The sequence below is a fragment of the Nomascus leucogenys genome, chromosome 16, assembly GCF_006542625.1.
Source record: "Nomascus leucogenys isolate Asia chromosome 16, Asia_NLE_v1, whole genome shotgun sequence".
NCBI lineage: Eukaryota > Metazoa > Chordata > Mammalia > Primates > Hylobatidae > Nomascus > Nomascus leucogenys.
The window spans coordinates 21787192-21810596 of record NC_044396.1 but is presented as its reverse complement, the minus strand read 5'-3'; the positions used below and the strand labels follow the sequence as shown (position 1 = coordinate 21810596).

The 23405-nt window shown below is 40.3% G+C and overlaps 1 protein-coding gene across 1 annotated transcript in view; it reads left to right on the top strand.

Annotated features, from left to right (window-relative positions):
• Window positions 1-18882, top strand: part of ATP6V0D2 (ATPase H+ transporting V0 subunit d2) — a 55653-nt gene extending 36771 nt beyond the window's left edge. Inside the window, exons 3-8 of the mRNA XM_003268265.2 lie at window positions 4163-4341; window positions 6158-6237; window positions 7606-7683; window positions 14781-14957; window positions 16134-16208; window positions 17470-18882. Coding sequence (XP_003268313.1) covers window positions 4163-4341; window positions 6158-6237; window positions 7606-7683; window positions 14781-14957; window positions 16134-16208; window positions 17470-17631 — 751 coding nt within the window. The 3' untranslated portion in view covers window positions 17632-18882. The remainder of the gene's footprint in view (window positions 1-4162; window positions 4342-6157; window positions 6238-7605; window positions 7684-14780; window positions 14958-16133; window positions 16209-17469) is intronic.
• The last annotated feature ends 4523 nt before the right edge of the window (window positions 18883-23405 follow it).

Genomic DNA, 23405 nt, shown 5'->3' with positions numbered 1-23405 from the left:
ATAGCAGCAGAATGTAGTAGTTATCATACAGAAAATATATTATAGTTATCTTTGAGATCCTTAAATAAGCTAGGGAGCAGGAGGAGAAAGAATAGCTCTAAGATCAAATGGAAATGTTAAAATATCATCTGGCTTGAGCTCTTTTATCTGAACCTACTAGGGAGCCAGCACTTTGATTTTAGGGACCCAGCTCTGCTGCTTGCCAGCACTGTGATCTTGGGTAAGGTATTTAGTACTGCTAAGCCTCAGTTTTCCTTAATAATTGTTCTTACAGCATTGAGTTATTGTGAAGCTTGAGTGAGACTGTGCGTATAATTACTGCCCATAGTAAAAACCTCAAAAAGAATCAGCATTTAAAAATTTTTTAATATCCTAAAATTTTTGAAATTGAATAATTTGCTTATCGCAGTTTTAGGTGACTATGATTTTTACAGGTGTCAAAGGACATTTGTCTAGGCCATGAGTAGGAGAAAAATTAACCTAACTGAAGGGGTGGCTCTGTCACTACTTATGAGGATAATTATCTAAAACAGGGGTTTGAACTAGGTAAACACCCTGGTGTCTTTTTGTTCAAAAATTACTCAGTCAATGTCAGCAATTATTTGCTTCCCAACCACTGCATGCATGACCCCCTGGAGATCTACAAAGATTATAGTCTAGAGAAACTAAACTGTCTTCTGGTTACATTATGTCCCTGTCACCCCAACAGCCAATGATAATTATATACTTGGTACCTATGTGTGATGGAGATGAGAGAGGGGACAGGAAAGAGACACCCCTGCCCCTCACCGTGGGCCAAGCCCTGGGTTCTCAGTGTTTCTGAGCAACACTGCAAGAACAGGTGTTATTGTTCCATTTTAGAAACAAGGCCACTCAGTAAGAGTTGAAATAAAATTGAACCCCATCTATAAAGCCCTTGCTCATTGCAATATAGAGCTTAGCCTGTCTATTAGTAAAAAAGTAAAAATAAAAATACTGAATACACACACATGCACACACTGTAGATGCAGGTCTGGGTGTTATATGCAGCCTGCATCCTGCTCACACCATTGATGCTGGTCGCCCGTCACCGTTGCTCTAATAGTCCTCTGCTAATGGGGAATGTTCGCAGCTCAGATGCTTTTGCATTGCAGGGGGGTTATGGGGAACAATTAAGTGTCTGGAGTCTGCTAAGGATTATTAAGTACTAGCAATTGCCCTCTGAGGTAATTGCTTTTGAGCCATAAAGGGACAGTTAAATAAGCACTTCCATTTTAATATCATTTTGAAGAGATAAAAAGGATTCTAGAACTCCATAATGTCTAAATTTGGTACTGCTGTTCAGGAGGTGAAGAAACTTTATAGTCATGTGCTTTTTATAAAGAGATAATTGCCTGCTTCAAAATCATCTTTAGTTAGAATTTTTGGGGGTAAGCTGTAGAAGCTCCACAATGAAGGAGACCCCCTTTTCCAGCCAGAAATGAATTCCCTGCCCAGGAAGTCTGTCCCCCATGCAGCCAGACTCTGGTGACAATGTTTCTAAGTGTTCAGGTAAATTTTCATCCAGTAAAAAGGTATCATTTTTCAAGTGTATCTCACAACAGTGGCTAAGCTTCCCATCACTGTGAAACCTCAAGGACTAGGTTTGCATTGCCCCTTCCTCCTTCTGATCTGTGACCTCGCCTTGTCAACTGCCTCCTCCCCTCAGCACTTAAATATCTTCACTTCTCTTCCTCCCACCCTAAAAGGACACATATTGAAACTAAAAATTGAAAGCTTCCTTGGCCCCTGTATCTCCACGTATCTGGTTTTCTCTTCCTTCAAGGTCAGCTTGCAGCATGAACTCCATTCTTTAAGCCTCCATGTCCCGTTAATTTCAGACACACAATGGCCAGTCTTCCGCCATCCTCTTCTCCCTTTCCCTTGCACAGACACACTCCACTGAAGGCATTTTCATTGCATTCTCTGATGACTCCTTAGTTGCTGTACCCTACAGATGCCTACTTCCAGGTCTCACATGTGGACTTTGACTCTCCAATCACTTCTTAGAACTCTCTAGAACTTCCTAAAATTCTCTCCCCTGATTCTCCTTCCCCCATCTAGTCATCCCTCTGAATTTCCTTCAAGGTCCTTAAATGCTGGGGTTCCCCAGAGTTCCCAAGAAAGACCTCTACATGCACTCTACAATGTGATCCTGCTTACTTCCAAGACTTCGGCTTCCACCTTTAAACTAACCCGTCCTGACCTGCTTGCCCAAATGTCTCGAATTGGCAGCTGTCTTCAGGACACACACTTCTTAGGCTTACTTGGCATCTCCTCTTGGTTACCTCCTGGTTACCTTAAACTCATTCCATCTAAAACGTCTGCACCCACTGCAACCTCCTCTTCCCCTAATGCTCTCATCTCAATAAATGGCTCTATAACCTAACTGTCAAGCCCAGAAACCTACACATCACCCCAACAACTAAAAGCACATAATGTGAGGGTTCAAAGGAAGATTTCAGAAGCAGACTGCCTGAGTCTGAGTCTCAGCTCTCCTACTTGTCAGCTGTGTATGTCGTCATGGGTTATATCTTCACCTCTCTGGCCCTCTGGTTTCTCGTCTATAAAATGGAGATAATAATACGACATACCTCACAGTGTTGCAGCTATGGTTTGAAAAGTAACTTTTTGTAAAGCACCTCACTGCGTAGGTGTTTGTTTGCCTTTTCTCCTGTTTTAATATTTACATAGGTCATAATATTCCCTTCAGTGTAAGGGCAGTCAGTATCCTCTGTTGCCCTTAACATTCAAGCTCCTCATCTCGTCTTTCGGGACCGAACATGCTCAGCCCCAGCCCCAGTTCCAGCTCCAGTGGAAAGGAAACACCCTGAGTATCGTTGTGTTCCCATCTCTGGGGCTTTTCAAATGTTCTCCCTTCTGCCTTGAAACGTGCTTTTCCCCAGTTCCCAGCCCCTTTTGGCTGGCCAGCTCCTACCAATTCTTCAAGTTTCTACTTGACTGTCATTTCTCTAGCAAGTCTAATTCCAGGACTGGTTTAGTGTCCAGCTGTGATTTTCCACACTCCTCTATAATTTATTTAGCATAGCGTGTATGCCCTATTGTGATTTGTTGTAAATGATTCTTTGTCCATTTCCTCACTTAAGCTGTATTCTCTGTAAAGTAAGGCCCTAGGTCTCATTTACTTCTCAACCTCATTGCTTGGAATATCCTAGGTGCTGACTACATGAGTGAACCAGGACATGCACCCAGGGTATCCCGAGCAGAGCTTATATCAAATAAAGAAATCACATAAAAATGATTAAAATATGAATTAATATGAATTAATAAACTCGGGGATGTGAGGAAGGTGGCCTAGAAAATTCACAATGTGATCTCCTATGAGGACAGAATTACACAGTATTTTTTAGAATTAAATTTTGAATCCTCAGTGATAGGCTTCATTGCAGTTTCAAATATAGTAGTCAGTTTTTAAAGTAGAGTAAGATGCTCCAGGTCTGTGTTTTTCAACTTTTCAAGCCCTTTGTCCATTCTGATAAACCAAGCAAGTTCACACCCTCACCCCCGCCCCATCACATTTGAGAATGACTGTGGAGGGGCTTCTTCCGCATATTCCCACCAGCCAAGGTTTTATTTAGTTAGTTGTTAGAATATTGAATATGCTTTTTCATGGCCAGGTGCAGGCACAGTGGCTCATGCCTATAATTCCAGAATTTTGGGAGGCCAACACGGGCAGATCACTTGGTGTCAGGAGTTTGAGACCAGCCTGGCCAACATGGTGAAACCCTGTATCTACTAAAAATACAAAAATTAGCTGGGTATGGTGGTGAGAGCTTGTAATCCCAGCTACTGGGGAAGCTAAGGCAGGAGAATCACTTGAACCTGGGAGGCAGAGGTTGCAGTAAGCCAAGATTGGGCCACTGCATTCCAGTCACGGTGACAGAGAGAGACTCTGCCTCAAAAAAATATATATATATTGAATATGCTTTTTCGATTTATGACAGTCTCAGAGGTCATATATGTTTCTCTACATCTCCTAAACCCCAGTGTTTAAAATAAAAAGAGACTCATGTATTTTCTGAATGAAACAGTGTGTACCTAAACAGTGTGTATTTTTTAGTTGTGGGATGCTTCTTATCCTTTTGCAGCTGTCCTCTAATGATTGAGTTGTCTTCTAAACCAGGTGCAGTTACATGATAGACAATGTGATTCTGCTGATGAATGGTGCATTGCAGAAAAAATCTGTGAAAGAAATTCTGGGGAAGTGCCACCCCTTGGGCCGTTTCACAGAAATGGAAGCTGTCAACATTGCAGAGACACCTTCAGATCTCTTTAATGCCATTCTGATCGAAACGCCATTAGGTAGGAACACTTAGGTAATTTTGTAGCTGCTTGTGTGTGTTATCACAGTCATTAGAAAATGTACTATTTTTTCTTCCCTGTGGTCCAAAAGAAAATGTACTTTGATTTCACAATTTTTTTTCCACGAATACAGTAGCATACCATGAAGATTCCTGGAAGTGGCAGAGACATTAAGGAATTATCTAGTTCAGCTCCCTCATTTTTCAGATCAGGACAAATGAAGCAACCTGCTCAGATCACATGTGAACCATTTGTAGTAGAGAACGAACTGGAGCTCATCTCTCAACCTTCAAACCTTTCACTTTATACCAGGTCATAGCAAATAAATAATAGAACTTGTCATTCTTCCAAAAAAATGTAATTTTCTAGCTTGGTTTTATACACTTAGTTTCTTGTCCTTCCATTTAAATTTCTGTCTAGATAAGGTTGCATATAGGAAGCATTTTCTTTTGGGAAGTTTAAAAATGTCATTTTTCTGAGATGCTGAAGAGTATCTGTCAAGTCATCAGAAGCAATGATGAAATGATTGTTAATTTCATTATAATTTGGCACTAACAAGAGTTGTAGTATTCAAAATGCTAAAGAGATAATTGTATAAGCATCATTATCTAATATTGTCAGGAAATCTGGATAGCAGCAATTCACTATTGATCATTTGTCAAAATAGTTGCTGTTTGAGATAGATATTTTAAAAAGGAAAAAAAAAATATTTGTGTCATCATTAAGCACCCAATACTGAGATAGCATAGGCTGGTCGAGAGAGGTTGAGACTGCAATCAGACAACCATGAGCATGAAACCAGGCTCTGCCCGGTCCCAGCAAGGTGACTAGGAGCAATTCAATTCACCCCAGTTTCCTCATTTTGGAAATAATCGTATCTTTTTATAACAGAGTTTTAAAAATAAAACACACTTTTAAGTACAACTCAATGCTTGGCACATACTAAAGTTGCAAATAATAAATATTATTATTAGATAGTGAAGGAGGGGGGACTTAAAAAAAAGCCTTAAGTGAATAGCTCCAAGGAGTTGTGAAGATTAAGTGAAAGTATATTCAGTGTGTAGTGTAGTGAATGAGGTTTAGGGCAGCAGTCCCCAACCTTTAGGGCAACAGGGACTGGTTTCATGGAAGACAACTTTTCCACAACAGGAGAGAGGGGATGGTTTCGGGATGATTCAAACACATTACATTTATTGTGCACATTATTTCTATAATTATTACACTGTAATATATAATGAAACAATGATACAACTCACCATAATGTAAAACCAGTGGGAGCCCAGAGCTTGTTTTCCTGCAACTAAACAGTCCCATCTGTGGGTGATGGGAGACAGTGACAGATCATCAGGCATTAGACTCTCATAAGTAGCGTGCAACCTAGATCCCTCAGATGCACAGTTCACAATAGGGTTTGCTCTCCTATGAGAACCTAATGCTGCCGTTGATCTGACAGGAGAGGGAGCTCAGGTGGTAATGCAAGCAGTGGGGAGCAGTTGTAATTACAGTTGATGCCACTCTCTGGCCCACTGTTCACCTCAGCTGTGTGGCTCAGTTCCTAACAGGCCACGGACTGGTGTTGGTCTCTGGCCTGGGGGTTGGGGACCCCTGGTTTAGGGCTTACACATGATAAATGCTTAAAAAGTAATAACTGCTTTCATCCTCATTACTATTAGCCTTATTTAGTGGAGTGTATGGATTGCAACTCTGCAGTGTTCTTGTCAGGAGTGAGCAGAGGGTGGTGTGTTCAGGATACCTTTTCTACAGTTTATAATCTTGCTTAAGATTCATTTTTTGGTATGGCAATTTCTGCTTTCAGCTCCATTCTTTCAAGACTGCATGTCTGAAAATGCTCTAGATGAACTGAATATTGAATTGCTACGCAATAAACTATATAAGGTAATGGTTTTCCCAAATATTGTGTTTTTCTTGATTACACAATATATTGTGACTAGAGTTCTCTATTAAAACTTACTTTACTCATTAACCAACTTCTGCAATTATGAAACTGTGCATATTTGGAATATAGCTTTTATAGTTCTGGCCTGTCCTCTAGTTAAATGCATGCATGTCAGCTTCCCCTAGCCAGCAAGATATTTGAGAGGAAATAACATGCCCTATTCTTCCATATTCCTAGCTCCTTGCATGGTACCTGGAACATAAAAGGTGTTTGGATGATGGTAGGTGAATAAGTGGGGTGAACAATATCAATCCATTTAAAGCAATCAGCATACATAGTAAACCTTCTGTTATGTAGTGTTCATCTCTGTCTTCAATCCTGTTAGTATCCCTGAATCTCACAGCTAATCTGCCCACACAATTTTAATCTACTGTGTGCAGCATACCAGAATGAACAATTTGTGTTCACTGCATCATAGGTACCACTTTGCATAATCTGACTGTCCGTCTGTACTGTGCTGCCTCCATTTGAGTAGCTGTATATACTTTAGGCTGAGCAAAATCTGTCCATTTTTAGTCAAATAACCTTAGCCTCTTTGGACACTCACACACAGTAACTGAATATATACAGCCATGCCATATTTATGGCATGCTATGTTCAAACATGTGGTCCTTTCAGAAGAGTTGTATTGCAGGCAGTGTTCCTTTTGGTAAAGTGACTTATGGGCCTAGAGGAGGCATCTTTGAGATATAACTAACAGAAGGCACCGTTCTAAGTAATTTATAGGCCTTAACTCACTAATCCACCTGGCAAAAATATGATGTTTATGCTATCTCCATTCCTCAGAGGAGAAAACTGAGGCTTGAAGAGCCAAGGTTTCTTTGGAAGAAGTCAGTTAGCTAAAACGTATTAGAGTTGGGATCCAATCCCAGGCAGTCTGACCCTACAGCCTTTCCCATATAGCTCCATGCTCAAAGCCATCCCAAATGTGCCTCTACAAGAGACCAAATGTCAGCATAGGGCCGAATCTAAAATTATTCACTGATCTCAGAAAAGAACTTGGCACTCTTGTTAAAATAGCAAGAATTAACCATATGAAATAATCCAAAACCATGCAAAAAAAGTGCTTGTTAAGTAATTATAAGTTATGATAAATGCAGTTTTGTCCTTTTCTGGCGTTCTTTTTTAGACTGTGCAACATGCTGCAATGTGAAAGCTTCTACCAAATTTATTATAAAATATCTTCCTGTGGGAGATGTAATTCAGTTTCCATTAAAGCATTTAATAAACCATGAAAAGCTGATCTAGACATTTTCAAAAGGAATATATATTCATTATATCACTTTATGATCTTTTTTCTTTTTAAGTCTTACCTTGAGGCATTCTATAAATTCTGTAAGAATCATGGTGATGTCACAGCAGAAGTTATGTGTCCCATTCTTGAGGTAAGAAAGAGTCCTTGAATTTTGTTATGCTAAATAAGGTGCTTACATATTTTTATTGTTTTAACCTTACTTATATTTCCTTATCTTTGAAGTTTTTTTAACCTAGAAATAAGACAAGCAGTACATTTTATTATACATATGATTTGATATATTTGGTTAAGAGTTGTATTTTCCACCTCTTAAGTTGGAATATGGAACTCTTCTACATGGAAAAGTTAGCTTGGAATTAGAAAATAATAATGTTTACACAGATTTGGTTATGATTCATTTTAATGTAGTATGTAAAAAATAGATTGTAAACAATAAAAAATTTAGTATACTGTTGTTACTGGAAAAGGATCCCAATCCAGACCCCAAGAGAGGGTTCTTGGATCTCAGCAAGAAAGAATTTGGGTCCATAGAGTAAAGTGAAAGCAAGTTTATTAAGAAAGTAAAGGAGTAAAAGCATGGCTACTCCATAGGCAGAGCAGCCCCGAGGGCTGCTGGTTACCTATTTTTATGGTTATTTCTTGATTATATGCTGAACAAGGGGTGGATTATTCATGTCTCCCCTTTTTAGACCACATAGGGTAACTTCCTGACATTGCCATGGCATTTGTAAACTGTCATGGTGCTGGTGGGATTGTAGCTGTGAGGATGACCATGGTCACTCTCAGCGCCATCTTGGTTTTGGTGGGGTTTAGCCAGCTTCTTTACTGCAAGCTGTTTTATCAGCAAGGTCTTTATGACCTGTATCTTGTGCCAACCTCCTATCTCATCCTGTGACTTAGAATCCCTAACCGTCTGGGAATGCAGCCCAGTAGGTCTCAGCCTTATTTTACCGAGCCCTTATTCAAGATGGAGTTGCTCTGGTTCAAATGCCTCTGACACTATGAGCAACGGATGGACTATCGACACTCAATAATCACCCAAATTCCCTCCGGTGAGGGAACACTGGGCAGCTGGGAACCCCCACAACTTGGCACCAAAAGTCCACTATAGCTTCATCCACAGGGACATTGTACCTTATAAATCCTAAAATACAGGCTGCCCCAAGCAACCCATGAGCATTCCAGCTTTTGGCAGGAAGACTCGTTGGTTATGTGATTCACAGTTGGTAAGCTCATTTAATTATGTGTCAAACACCACCACTGGTATCTACCTCTCTAGTTGATGTTATAACTTAATTCCTCTTAAGGACCACAGATTTCATCTATGCTTAGGAGTCCTCTTGCATAAGAATGTTGACCTGCAAATGCATGGGAGATTCAGGGCAGAGATCAGAAGGATTTGTGGGGCATCCTGCACATAATTTGCACTGAGTATTTTACATCCATTCCTCTTGCTAGTAAATAATTTCCTAATTCACTTAAAAAGAAAAAAATATCACTCTGGGCTTTTATAAGCCCTTACTTTGCCCTGTGAAACTAAATTTTATCTAAAGAGTATTTTTCATCATTACATTATCTGGTACAGTGACTTCACTGGTGGGTGGAATTCTGATTTCAAGAAAAGCCTAATAAGCATTACCCTTTAGGTAAAAAGAAAAAAAATTAACTTCATTTGCAAATATTTCAACCTAATGCTCTGAAACTGCATGTGATAAAACTAGCTCCCCTCAAAACATCTAATCATTAAAATTTTACTTGCTTGATGACTTGTGATATAGAAAAAAGAAACAAAAAAGTTTTATAGTTGAAGATATTTTGCTATTCCTTATTGAGATTTTGTTTATTTGTTTTGATTTTTGAGACAGGGTCTCACTCTGTTGCCTAAACTGAAGGAGTGCAGTGGCATGATCATGGCTCACTGCAGCCTCCACCTCTTGGGCTCAAATGATCCTCCCACCTCAGCCTCCTGAGTAGCTGGAACCACGTGCACATGCCACCATGCCCAGCTAAGTTTTTTATTTTTTTGAAAAGTTTGAAAAGACCAGGTCTTGGCTGGGCATGGTGGCTCACACCTATAACCCCAGCACTCTGGGAAGCCAAGGTGGGTGAGCACCTGGGGTTGGGAGTTTGAGACCAGCCTGGCCAACATGGTGAAACCCTGTCTCTACTAACGATACAAAAAAAAAATTAGCTGGATATGGTGGTGCACATCTGTAATCTCAGCTTCTTGCGAGGCTGAGGCACAGGAGGCATGAAGGTTGAACCTGGGAGGCAGAGGTTGCAGTGAGCCAAGATTGTGCCACTGCTCTCCAGCTGGGCAACAAAGTGAGACTCCATCAGAAAGAAAGAAGGAAGGAAGGAAGGAAGGAAGGAAGGAAGGAAGGAAGGAAAGAAAGAAAGAAAGAAAGAAAGAAAGAAAGAAAGAAAGAAAGAAAGAAAGAAGAAAGAAGAAGAAGAGGAAGGAAGAAGGAAGGAAGGAAGGAAGGAAGGAAGGAAGGAAGGAAGGAAGGAAGGAAGGGAAGGAAAAATAAAAGAAAAGAAAAGACGAGGTCTGTCTATGTTGTCCAAGCCTGAAATTCTTAAAATAAAGCCTAAATAGTTGTGAAGTGAAAATCTTATCATTAAAGATCTCCAAAAAATATTTTTGTCCTTATCTATATTATACAGAAAGTGGATATTGAATAAATAAATAACATTTTGAGGCATAGTAAATGACAGAATGAAAAATAGTCTCTCAGTCATGCTGATCATGCAATATGATTAACTAGTGACCGTATGAAGCCCTATCTTTTCTTTTCATAAATTCAACTACTAGCCACACTATAGGAATCCATATTATCTATGGCTCAAAAGTAGAATTTCTACTCAGCATAATTCTTGTGGTTTAGAAATGGTTTGCGTACTTTATACCCATGAAATATGTGAAATAAAAGTTATATCAAGACTCATAACCTTATCAAAGGTATACAATAGCACTATTAATAGCTAACACTATGTGCTAGATGCTATCTTGAGTGCTTTATATACATGAATTCACTGAGACTTCAAAACCACACAGAATAGGTAGTCTAGTATCTATTTTTCAGGAGGAGCAACTGAGGCACAGAGAAGGCTAATAACTTACCTGACGTCTCACAGCTAGTAAGTCAGGATTGGAATGCAGGCAGTTGGCTCTGGTACTTATGTGCTTATCCACTCTGCCATAGTGCCTCTGCATTAAATTCACCATTCACAATTCTTTTATATAAACATAAGTGCTAATTCATCAGCAAGATCATATGGTGTACGATAAAAATTGGTAAATAGGTAAGGTAAGAATTATGTCTTTGCATAGGTAAGAAATAGGTAAGAATTATGGCTTTGTAATCCTCGGTAATGTAAAAAAAGGATAGTATCAGAAAAATGCTTATCACTGGGATGATGTGATCAAACTACGATATGCCCAGTGTTCTCATTGAACTTTTCCAATCTTCATGGTATCAGATTAGATTAGTGTTTGTTTGTTTGTTTGTCTGTTTGTTTCAAACAGCATTAAAAATAATCCAGCTAGGCATGGTAGTTTATGCCTGTAATCCCAGCACTTTGGGAGACCTACGCAGAAGAATCACTTAAAGCCAGGAGTTTGAGACCAGCCTGGGAAACATAGCAAAATCCTGCCTCTACAAAAAATACAGAAATTAACCAGACATGGTAGAACACACCTATAGTCCTGGCTACTCAGGAGGCTGAGGTGGGAAGATCGCCTCAGCCCAGAAGTTCCAGGTTACAGTGAGCCATAAGCCACCTCACTCCAGTCTGGGTGACAGAGTGAGATTCTGTCTCTAAAAAATAAAAATAAAAATCCATTGAACAATTTTTATTTATATAGAAATATCAGCTACACAGGGCATGAAGTTATAACATTTATAATTATATGATCAAAGGGTGTTTGTCAGCTTTACATAAATACTTTCTATCATGTAATTACCTCCCTTTTATTTTTGTAACTATAAAGCACTTACTGTTTATAAGTTCCATGTATATTCTCAAATACTCACATTTGGCCGGAGACTTCAAGAGACTTAATATGGTAGAAGAGACCATTAACCTCAGCTTACATGTGAAAATTTGACCTAATTACAAGATTATAACTTTATATGAAAAAAAGAAATTGACTTATGTTCAAGGCAAATGCACTGTAGTATAATATTTGCCTTTTACTCCTACTTTTCAATCTTATGGTTAATAGGGCAGTGTAAAACAAGCATAAAATATGTTTGTTTGATCTCTACTGGTCAGTGCATGTGCCGATAAGGCTGGGCTCCATTCCGGTTCACTTCATTCTTTTCCATTGCCACTGACATCTCCGCCCACTGCCTCCCGCCAGGTGTGCCCTTCTTCCTATGAGGAACTGGAGAGAATGTGTGACCCCATCAGTCTGAGTTTATGATGTGCAACTGATAGTGATTTTGAGCAAGTAAACAGTTCATTGCTATCTCTTGAAATAACAAAAAAAAATAGGGTCTAGTTTTAACATGAGTAAGTTTTTATAGGGAAGAGTAAAAGGAAAGGCACAGGACTGCCAACATACACCATACCACACAGCGTGCCAACTCTCTGCAAGAAACAGGAGCTAAGTCACACTAACACCAGCCCATTCAGTCTCCTCTAATCAAATGCGTGTCAAACTCTGCTTAGGGATGGTCAAAGAACAGTCCTTTTCCAATTCTAAAACGTTGGGTGTTTTCACTCATAGGATAATACACACACTTACCCAAAAGAGCCTCTAGACTAGAAGAGTAAGGTAGATATATAGTCAGTTATGATAAAAGGAAAATGGAATGTAATCAGGGTTCAAAGGGAATCATATCCAATTAGAGAAGAAATGGAAGGGCTTGTTATGAAAAAGATGACATTTGATGGGACACGAACGCAGGGAGGATTTCAGCATGCAGAGTTATGGAACAGAGCACATGCATGGTAGGCTAAGGGAAGAAGTGGTAACAAGGACAAGGAGGTAGCGAGAAGATGGAGGGCTCACATAACCTACTGTATCAGCCAAAGCCCTTTCTTCTTATATTCATATTCTCTCCCCAGCCAGCTATCCTTCTCCAACTGCTTTCCCAATGATTGAGCCATGACAATTCCTCCAAATCATCCTGCTTTATCTCCTGCAGCTCCCTCTTCTGGCCTGACTCTGCTGTTTCCATGTCTGCAATGCTGCCTAGGTTGCCCTAATTCTCTTCGTAGGATCATAACATTTTAGAATCAGAGAGCACATTAAAGAACATCTGTGACAATTACCTCCATTGTTGCTCTAGCTGCCCTAATTTTTGTTTTAAGTTTTCTTATTGTCATGAAATCTTCTTCTTGCATTTCTTCTCTTATCCCTAGAGGGTCTAAAATTACTGACAGAACTGGTTATATTCAGTAGCCAGAGATAGCTGCCCTTGCTTCCAAATAAAGCCACTCCCTACTTTTCAGCTCACCCATAATCTCCATGAGAGCAATCAAAAGGATCAGATGGAACTAACGCTCACTCTCCTGATAGAAAACACCTGTTCTTACATAAGATTTCCAGTGAAATCTGTTGCAAGTTGGGTTTTGTTATTGGTTAACCAGTCAAAAGCTGATTAGAGGATAGCATACAGCAATTCTTTTCAGCTTTCACGTGCATACAGATAGCCTGGGAATCCTATGAAAATGCAGATTCTGGTTGAGTAGGGCTGGACGGTGGCCTGAGACTCTGCACCTCTAATGAGTTTCCAGGTGACGTCAAAGCTACTGAGCCATTAAATATTGCTTTGAATAGCAACATTATAGAGAATGTTGGAGAATTTCAAAGTAGTAGGATCACACATCACTCTGTTGGATTCAGTAAGTACTTAAGACTTTCTTATGTGTCAGGCACTGGCTATTCAAAAATGAACTAAAGGCTGGGCATGGTGGCTCATGCCTGTAATCCTAACCCTTAGAAGGCCCAGGACAGAGGCTTTCTTGAGCCTAGAAGTTCAAGACCAGCCTGGGCATTATGGCGAAATCCCATCTCTACAAGAAAAATTACCTGGGCATGGTGTCACGTGCCTGTAGTCCCTGCCACTTGGGAGGCTGAGGTGGGAGGTTGAGGCTGCAGTGAGTCCTGACCCCACCACTGCACTCCAGCCTGGATGACAGAGTGAGACCCAATCTCCAAAGGAAAAAAAAAAAGAACAATGAACAAGAAACACATGGTTCTTCAAAGATTTTAGAGTGTAGTGGGGAGAAATGCAGGCACAGATTTCAAAATGAAGTGGTAAGTACTGGGCATTTGGAGTACCTAGAGAAGAGCTGCATAGCCCAAGAAAACCATGGCAAGCCCCCACAATAGGCAGAGGAGCCCCTATAGGAGAGACTGAGATGGAATGGCCAGAGTCGGTAGGAGGAGAACCAAGAGACAGTAGAAACATGGAGCTCAAAGGAATAGAAACAAAATTTCAAGAAAGACTTCAGTGGTCAGATGAAACAGGAATGATGAAGGGATGCGAGCCCAGGTGCCTAGTTGTGTTCAGCACAGAGAAGACAGGCCGTGAGTATGTGTTGACCTACCTTGAAGATCATGTAGCCACACTCCAGCATCTTACAAAGAAGAAAACTTCTTGCGAGAAAGATGACTTGCCCCAATCCACATAGTTCTTAGCTACAGTCTTAGATTTATTGATACCTCACCTAGGACACTAACAAGGAAAACCAAAGCCATAAAAGTGTAAACAAATGGTAGGTAGCACATTTCATTATGTAAAAACTATGCTGACATTGACAACTAGGAAGGGATATTAACATGTATGGCATGCACTTTTTGTTCCAAACATCAGCTAAGACTTCCACTTATGTTACCTGGTTCTGTCCCTGAATGGACCCTAAGAAATAGGTATTATTCTCCTTTTTATAGAAGAGACACTTGTGACGCTAGTGGCCTAATGTGACAGAGACACATGAGGAATTCATCCTAGGGTGCCCGGGAAATAAAGCTCACTAGGGTTTCAGGAGTCATAGGTCATCATTGGTGCTGTGTGATCCTTCTCTGGCAAGCAGAGTTTCTCCATTACAAGAAAAGACTAAGGGAACACAATAACACATGTCTGGAGTATAATTAGATATAGATCCAGAAAGGAAAGCGAATCATTTCAGAAATGAATGTGTGTACTTAAGAGTCTGTTTATAGCATTTAGCAGTTTATTAGATTTTACTGGTTTTGTCTTGCAAATTCAGTTTGAGGCCGACAGACGTGCTTTTATCATTACTCTTAACTCCTTTGGCACTGAATTGAGCAAAGAAGACCGAGAGACCCTCTATCCAACCTTCGGCAAACTCTATCCTGAGGGGTTGCGGCTGTTGGCTCAAGCAGAAGACTTTGACCAGATGAAGAACGTAGCGGATCATTACGGAGTATGTGACGACACTGGCTTCCCTAAGTCCCTTGTGTTCATTCATTTCCATGTGCTTTAGAAGCTCACACATCAAATTTCCGCTTATACTCAAAAGAAGTAATAATATTTGTAAGGTAGCAAGCAGTGTTTCTTGCTGAAGCAATCTCTCCCTAAGAAACACGTTGTTTCTAGCCCAAGCTGCTAATTTTTAAAGTTCCTGCCAAGCAAGTACTTGTTTAAATCTCCAAGGAATGGTCATCTGAGCACTCCTTTTGAAGTGTTTGATAAAGCAAGTTCCCCCAGGAGACTGGTTCAGTGTTCTGGAAATGTGAGCTCATATCAACGTTATGTAAAATAGTCTAACCCAGCAGCCCTTTCAGGTACCCACTAGGGAAACAAGGTTAGGCACAGAACGTCTAGGTGGACTGCAAGGAAGAATATGGATGTATTAGTTTTTCCACTCACCTTGCTGAGTGACCAGATATCAGGAGAGGAAACATAGCTGCTTGTGTCCTTCCCCCACTCCAGCATCCTGTTGCTCTTGGAGCGCCTGAAGCTCCTCAGCTTGAGGTTGTACACCTCGGCTCAGCTTCCATTCCCTCTGACTTGCACACAGTTACGTAACCTCCAGGTAACTTTTCGAGGGCTAGAATGACACTCATCTTTTCCTGCGGATTTCTGAAGCACTCCAGGAAAGATGAAAGTCAGCAAATGCGTAAACCTTGTGACATCTCATATGTAATTGCGTGAGACTCTTTAGCACAATATTAAAATTTGGATTTCTCCCAAATTCCACCCCTTCCACACTGGAAATTACATGCGAATTTTATCAATTTTCATCTCAAAGAACCTATGAACCCATACTGATCAAATCATGAACATTCACTGAGCTTCTATAATGTACCTAGCTAGCCCGAAGACCCCGAGTGAGAAAATGAGCTCAAACACTGTATACTGAGAGTTGAATTGCCTTGTAGCCCTGAACAAGCCAGTAGGCTAGAATTTCATCCACACTCTTGTTATTTGGATTTTTTTATTGTTTCTTTGGGAGGCCAAAATCCTATAAAAAACTTTCAGTCCTCCTGGTATTTTTTTTTTAAATAGGTATACAATTTCTATAATGCTAGGAAAAATATATTTATATACATTTATAAGAAATGAAAATGTCTTTAAAATTAATGTCTTTGTTTTTAAGGTATACAAACCTTTATTTGAAGCTGTAGGTGGCAGTGGGGGAAAGACATTGGAGGACGTGTTTTACGAGCGTGAGGTATGATATAAGTGGAAATACTATTAGCTTATTTTTCTCTTACTGTGGATTTTATATGTTTTCTTACTTTGGGTTTTCTTTTTACAGCTGATCATGCCAATTGATTAGGCACATTCATAGCTTGATAGTCAGTGGTGTATTATTACTACAAAGTTACACACAGACCTAGGAATGTTTGTGCTAACAGTGCTGCTAAAGTTTTGAGCTTTTCTTTTCTTTTTTTTTACCCTTCTGAAAGAGTTTACTTAAAAACTGTGAGAAGTAATGGAAGTACATTCCATTCCTCATGGAATTTGCTGAAGAACATTATTACAAATGCTACAAATTTTAGTGTAAAATTTTGGTTAATCATATGAAATAATGTTTCTTTTTTAAAAAAATTGTATTATACTTTAAGTTCTGAGATACATGTGCAGAATGTGCAGGTTTTGTTATGCAGGTGTACATGTGCCATGGTGGTTTGCTGCACCCCTCGACCCATCATCTACATTAGGTATTTCTCCTAATGCTATCCCTCCCCTATGCCCCCCACTGACAGGCCCCAGTGTGTGATGTTCCCCTCCCTGTGCTCATATGTCTTCATTGTTCAACTCCCCCTTATGAGTGAGAACATGTGGTGTTTGGTTTTTCTGTTCCTGTGTTAGTTTGCTGAGAATGATGGTCTCCAGCTTTATCCATGTCCCTGCAAAGGACATGAACTCATCCTTTTTTATGGCTGCATAGTATTCCATGGTATATACATGCCACATTTTCTTAATCCAGTCTATCACTGATGGGCATTTGGGTTGGTTCCAAGTCTTTGCTATTGGGAACAGTGCTGCAATAAACATATGTGTGCAGGTGTCTTTATAGTGGAATGATTTATAATCCTTTGGGTATATACCCAGTAATGGGATCGCTGGGTCAAATGTTATTTCTGGTTCTAGATCCTTGAAGAATTGCCACACTATCTTCCACAATGGTTGAACTAATTTACACTCCCACTAACAGTGTGAAAGCATTCCTATTTCAATTTGGAGGTTTTCTTGTGATTCTACAAACTTACTTTAATAACTTCCGTGTCTACATTTATCTGCAGAGTGACACTCTCCCTTTAGAACTTTCTGAGTTGTCACCATACTCCTCTATTTGGCCCAATTTAGAGATTGCCTGTTGAAACACAAATAAGCAATGCACAAGTACAAGCCAGTCAGTAGCTTAATATTATTCCATAATGTTCCAAATAAGTTGATGATCTGTGTTACTTTTTTTCTTTCCTCAGGTACAAATGAATGTGCTGGCATTCAACAGACAGTTCCACTACGGTGTGTTTTATGCATATGTAAAACTGAAGGAACAGGAAATTAGAAATATTGTGTGGATAGCAGAATGTATTTCACAGAGGCATCGAACTAAAATCAACAGTTACATTCCAATTTTATAACCCAAGTGAGGTTCTCAAATGCAGAAAATTATAAATGTTAAAAGGAAGTTACTGAAGAAAATAAAAGAAATTATGTTATATTATCTAGACTACACAAAAGTAAGCCACACTATGTCTTCATGAGTTGCAAATCCATGGAAACACAGTAAACCAGCCCTGAAACAAAGCATTTCCTTGTTTCCAGTGGTATTAGATCTTGTTTCCACATGTCTGTCTCATTCTTCACTGGGCCTTACAGGTTACTTTTAATTAACTCTATGGTATTTTTCTTATTCTTGTTTGATCATGTTAAAAGTTGGACCTAATAAAAGTATTTTATTCTTGCTTTTCCATGCTTCTCTACAGGTCCAAATACTGAATGTTTCCTTTACTTTTTCTCTTTTAAATTTTTTTCTAGACAGGGTCTCACTCTGTCACCTAGGCTACAGTGCAGTGGTGTGATCACAGCTCACTGCAGCCTCGACTTCCCAGGCTCAAGTGATCCTCCCAGCTCTCAGCCTCCAAAGTAGCTGGGACTACAAGTGCACACCCCCACACAAGGCTAAGTTTTGTATTTTTTGTAGAGACAGGGTTTGAACATATTATCCAGGCTGGTGTCGAATTCCTCGGCTCAAGGGATCCACGATCCCCCTTGGCCTCCCAAAGTGTTGGGATTACATGCATGAGCCACTGTGCTGGGCTTCATTTACATTTTAACTGTCTGTTCCTGCCTAGATTCACAGAAATCCGAAGCTGTATGTAGTCAACATGGTTCACAATTGGAAAATGTGTTTTTGGTTTTGTTTTGCTTTTTTTTTTTTTTTTTTTTTTTGAGACAGAGTTTCGCTCTGTCGCCCAGGCTGGAGTGCAGTGGCACGATCTTGGCTCACTGCAACCTCCGCCTCCCAGATTCAAGTGATTCTCTGCCTCAGCCTCCCGAGTAGCTGGGATTACAAGCACCCACCACCACACCCAGTTAATTTTTGTATTTTTAGTAGAGCCGGGGTTTCACCATCTTGGCCAGGCTGATCTTGAACTCCTGACCTCATGATCCACCCGCCTCAGCCTCCCAAAGTGCTGGGATTACAGGCCCCTTATTCAGCCACTGCACCTGGCCCCTTATTTTGTTTTTGTTTTCTAATATACTTTGATCTAATCAGCTTGAGAAAGCAACACAATTCCAAATCCTATCTTCTAGATGCAAGCAGTGTTAAATTTGTTAATAAATTTGCTTTTCACACCTTTCTTTAAATAAAAGGTATATCTCTCTTTCTTGTGGTTTCTTCCTTCTTTACATGAGAAGAAAATGACCTCCTTAATTGTAGTTTACTCATTCAAAAATCGCAGGTTCAATTTGCAGGGTGTGGATTCTCTATTAAAATCTCAGTAGAAATGGTGCATAGAGCTACCAGGAAAAAAAAGGCAACAAAGCACTGCTCAAGTCCTTCCTTTAAATATAAAAGATACTCCTAAATGTAAAATCTATATTTGCCATGTTTTAAAAAATAAAACCATATATATTTGAAAATTCTTCAAATCAGAATATTTACAGAGTATACAAATACTGATATCTAGAATTAGATGCATAGACCAAGGAGTAAATCAAATTTTCTGCAAAAATCCAGCTTTTTTAGTTAAATATTTTAGTAATTTTAGTGATAGGAACTTTTTTGTTGTTGTTGAAACAAGGTCTTGCTCCATCACCCAGGCTGGAATGCAGTGGTGGGATCACAGCTCACTGGAGCCTCCACCTCCCAGGCTCAAGTGATCCTCCTGCCTCTCAGCCTCCCAAGTAGCTGGAACTAGAGGTGTGTGCCACCACAACTGGCTAATTTTTTTTTCTTTTTTAAGGTAGAGACTGTGTCTCTACATGTTGCCCAGGCTGATCTCAAACTCAGGCAATCCTACCACCTCGACTTCCCAGAGTGCTAGGATTACAGCCACAATACCCGGCCGAGAGGAACTTTTAAGCATACAGTAAAATAGTGGCTCATAGAACCAGGAAGAAAGCCAAGTGCCTAACCTCACATCTATGCAGGACGCCGCGCCCACACTGGGGTCCTGATAGTATCTGAGGTGCCCCCTGGAGGGCTCCAGTGCAGATCCATCAGCTGGAACCAAAGCAGCCACTGACCAAGTGTGTCCCCTGGTCTGGAAAGCATCTTCCCTGCCTTGCTCAGGATGCTGTCCTTCACGGGGGTTGGGGGGGTAGACCCAGAGATGCCTCTATTGTACATTTTAATTTGTGGTTTCTGGTGATGGGTTTAAGGCTTAGGGCTCCCTTAAAGGTTGGGAGGAAAAGACACTGATGGGAAAGGGATAGCTTAAAGAAAGGTACCAAGGTGATTCTCAGACTATCCCTTTCCCACCCCACCTCTACATGATATGGGTAGGGCCCTTAATGTGCCACAGGGCTGCAGGCTGAAGTTAAATTCCCTTTCCCTGGATATAAACAGAAGATTCCAATCCTTCCAACCCCTTCCTCAGCCACCCAAGAGTCCAACCATTATGTGAATATAGAAGAGAGGAACTTCCCTAATCCCTTGAGGCAAGTAGAAAGTGCACCTAGCATGGATAAGGATATATACATTGCGATTTGAAGAATTTGCCTTGAAGTTTCATAGCTTTTCAGTGGCTGAGCTGGGATCTGACTGCTTCATAATGCCTCAGGGAACTGGGCTGCAATGGAAAACATGAACCTTTGAAAAACATCTTACAAAATGAGGCCCAAAAGTTCAGGTACTATATATGGAACACAAGAAACAGTGAGGCAAAAACTAATTTCTTGGGCAGGGTGCAGTGGCTCACACCTGTAATCCCAGCATTTTGGGAGTCCAAAGCAGATGAATCACTTGAGGTCAGGCATTTGAGACCAGCCTGGCCAACATGGTAAAACCCCGTCTCCGCTAAAAACACAAAAATTAGCCCGGTGTGGTGACACAGGCCTGTAGTCCCACCTACTAGGGAGGCTCAGGTGGGAGGATTGCTTGAACCTGCGAGGTGGAGGTTTCAGTAAGTCAAGATTGGACCACTACAGTCCAGCCCGGGCCACACAGCAAGACTCCGTCTCAAAAAAAAAAATTAATTTCTTGTTCTAAGTAACTGAAGCTGAGGCTCCTCGCCATCCCTTCTCCACCCTCCTCCTTAACGTTTCATCAGTCCCTCAGATTCCCACCTCTATCTGCTGCAGTTAGTATCAGAACATTATATTCCAATTAAACTCTAGACAGAATTCTAGGTGGCCTGTAGCCAGTCCTGCCTGTACTCTGAGGGTCTCCAGCCTTCTGCTTCCATCCATTGCTCTCAAGGGTTCACAGGTCCTCTATCAGCCTATCTGTGGGCAGAATTTGTTAGTCCCCTAATGAGATTTTGCAGTTGCAGAATTGTGTTGCTCTATGGGATACAAATGCAGCAGCTGCAATTCTCAGGACATTTGGAGAACATTTCAGAAGAAATGCAGTCATTTCGGTTGTTCAGATGCTTTAGGAAAGAGGAACACTGACTGAGGGCTGGTGGAGATACTGAATTTGAGTTTGGCCCAAAAGCTAAGTATTATTGAACATTGAGAGAATTCCGTTAAGTATGCTGGAGAGCCCCCCACCCCCACCACAGCATGGTAACAGTGTAATAGGGCATTGGGAGGCTAAAAGAAATATTTGTAGGCCTGGCTCACGCCTGTACTCCCAGCACTTCGGGAGGCTGAGGCGGGAAGATCACTTGAGGTCAGGAATTTGAGACCAGCCTGGCCAACATGGCAAAACCCCATTTCTACCAAAAATACAAAAATTAGCCAGGCCTGGTGGCACATGCCTGTAGTCCCAGCTACTCAGGAGGTGGAGGGAGGAGAACCGCTTGAACCCAGGGGGTGGAGATTGCAGTGAGCCGAGATCACGGCATTGCACTCCAGCCTGGGTGACAGAGCAAGACTCCAACTCAGAAACAACAACAACAAAATTGTAGAGTGAAGAAAGTCTTGGTGAAAATCAGCTCTGAGGGGCTTCTTTCATAGTAATTTTTAAGTCTACCACTTAAAAATGCTGTTAATAATGTCTTAGATCTCACAGACAAGACACAGGAAAGATGCAATTACAGTTTCACTCTGTTTTGTCTTAGTTACTCTCAGGAGCAGACAAAATTCTCCCTGTTGTATGATTCATTTTATTCATTTTGAGTCATTTTGTCTTCACTTCAGCAAATGGAAGCACTAGTACTTATATATACTGAATAAGAATTGCTGGAGAATATATGTGGCATTATCAGAGGGCATCATTTTCAGCGAGGTCATCCCTTATGTCTCACAATAGCTGAGCCCAAGAGTTTTGATGTTATCTTGGATGACTGCATAGTCATAAGATGTATAAGTTTTATACATACACAAACATAGGATATGGAAACTATAATAATGCCCAAACTACTTTCCCTAAGTAATCCCTCTCTCCAGCGTCTTCATTATTCCATCTGGCCTTCCATTAGTGGTTTTTCCACTGACTCCCCCTTTCTCCTCAGTCACTTGTCCTGCAGTTTTCAGCTTCCACCACTTGCTGAACGTTTGGTCAGTAATTGAAATCCAACTCATCACAGCCCTATTCAACATCGATGACATCTGGCTCCTTATGTAAGGGAGGCCAGGTTAGAGTTATCTTTGGAATGAAAGCAGAATAAGGAAAGAAGATGCACATAGAGACCACTGTGAATATCAATATATTAGAAAGGAATTGTCCCCAGAGAATTACCATTCTAACTAGATCTACAAATGCCATTCCAAAGCTAGGCTTACTGACAAAATATAAACGTACATCAGTAGCTCTATTGCAATAGCAGACTCCTGTACTCCCAGCACTTTGGGAGGCTGAGGCGGGCAGATCACTTGAGGGCAGGAATTTGAGACCAGCCTGGCCAACATGACGAAACCCCGTTTCTACTAAAAATACAAAAATTAGCCAGGCATGGTGGCACCCGCCTGTAATCCCTGAGACTGGCTGTACTTGCTAGTGGGACAGATTTCTTATTGATGGTCAGATAGCAGCACCAGATTCGCTGACACTGAGTCAAGCTCTTCAGTGGTGAATGTCATTATTACCTTTATCTTTTAAACAAATAGAAATTCTAGATTTTAAATAATTTATACATTTTCTGATTCTGCTTTTGTAGGTTTTAAAAAATTAAAGCATCTATTTAGCTACTCAGCTGTTAATGCTGAGATGTACATTTCATTGTGTAAGATGCTCACTGTTTCACATTTTGGATTTATTTCAACTTGGGTTTTAAACAATTTTGTTTTTCATATGGATGTAAGAGTGGATACCAATATACTTCAGGTTATTTCTACAACATCAGGAATTTTTAAAAATTAAAAGATTATTTTGAAAATAAAAAAGAAACTTAGAACTCAGATTTAATATCTTCATGATTCGATTTTTAAAAATTCAGTAATATATTTATTAAGATCAGCTTGGATGGGTGGGTGACCAGGAATCCCGGCTCCCAGTGTCCAGATCATTTATTTGTATACAAGGATTCACCATGATTGTACAATGACAGTTGTATATGCTGATTAAATCCTTCAGAGCCTCAAATGCTTTTCAGAAGGTGGATCATAAGAAAGTTCTGCAGGATCCAGCTATGCAAATAAATAAGCAAACATAAATTATGTCATAGGGAATTAACACTTCACGGTTTAACTGTGTCTTATACTGGATGTAACTCCATGAAACATGAAGATTATTTTAGCTATAGAATTTAATATGAGTCCTTAGCAGTGACTTTAATCCATGGATATCTTTCTTCAGAATAAT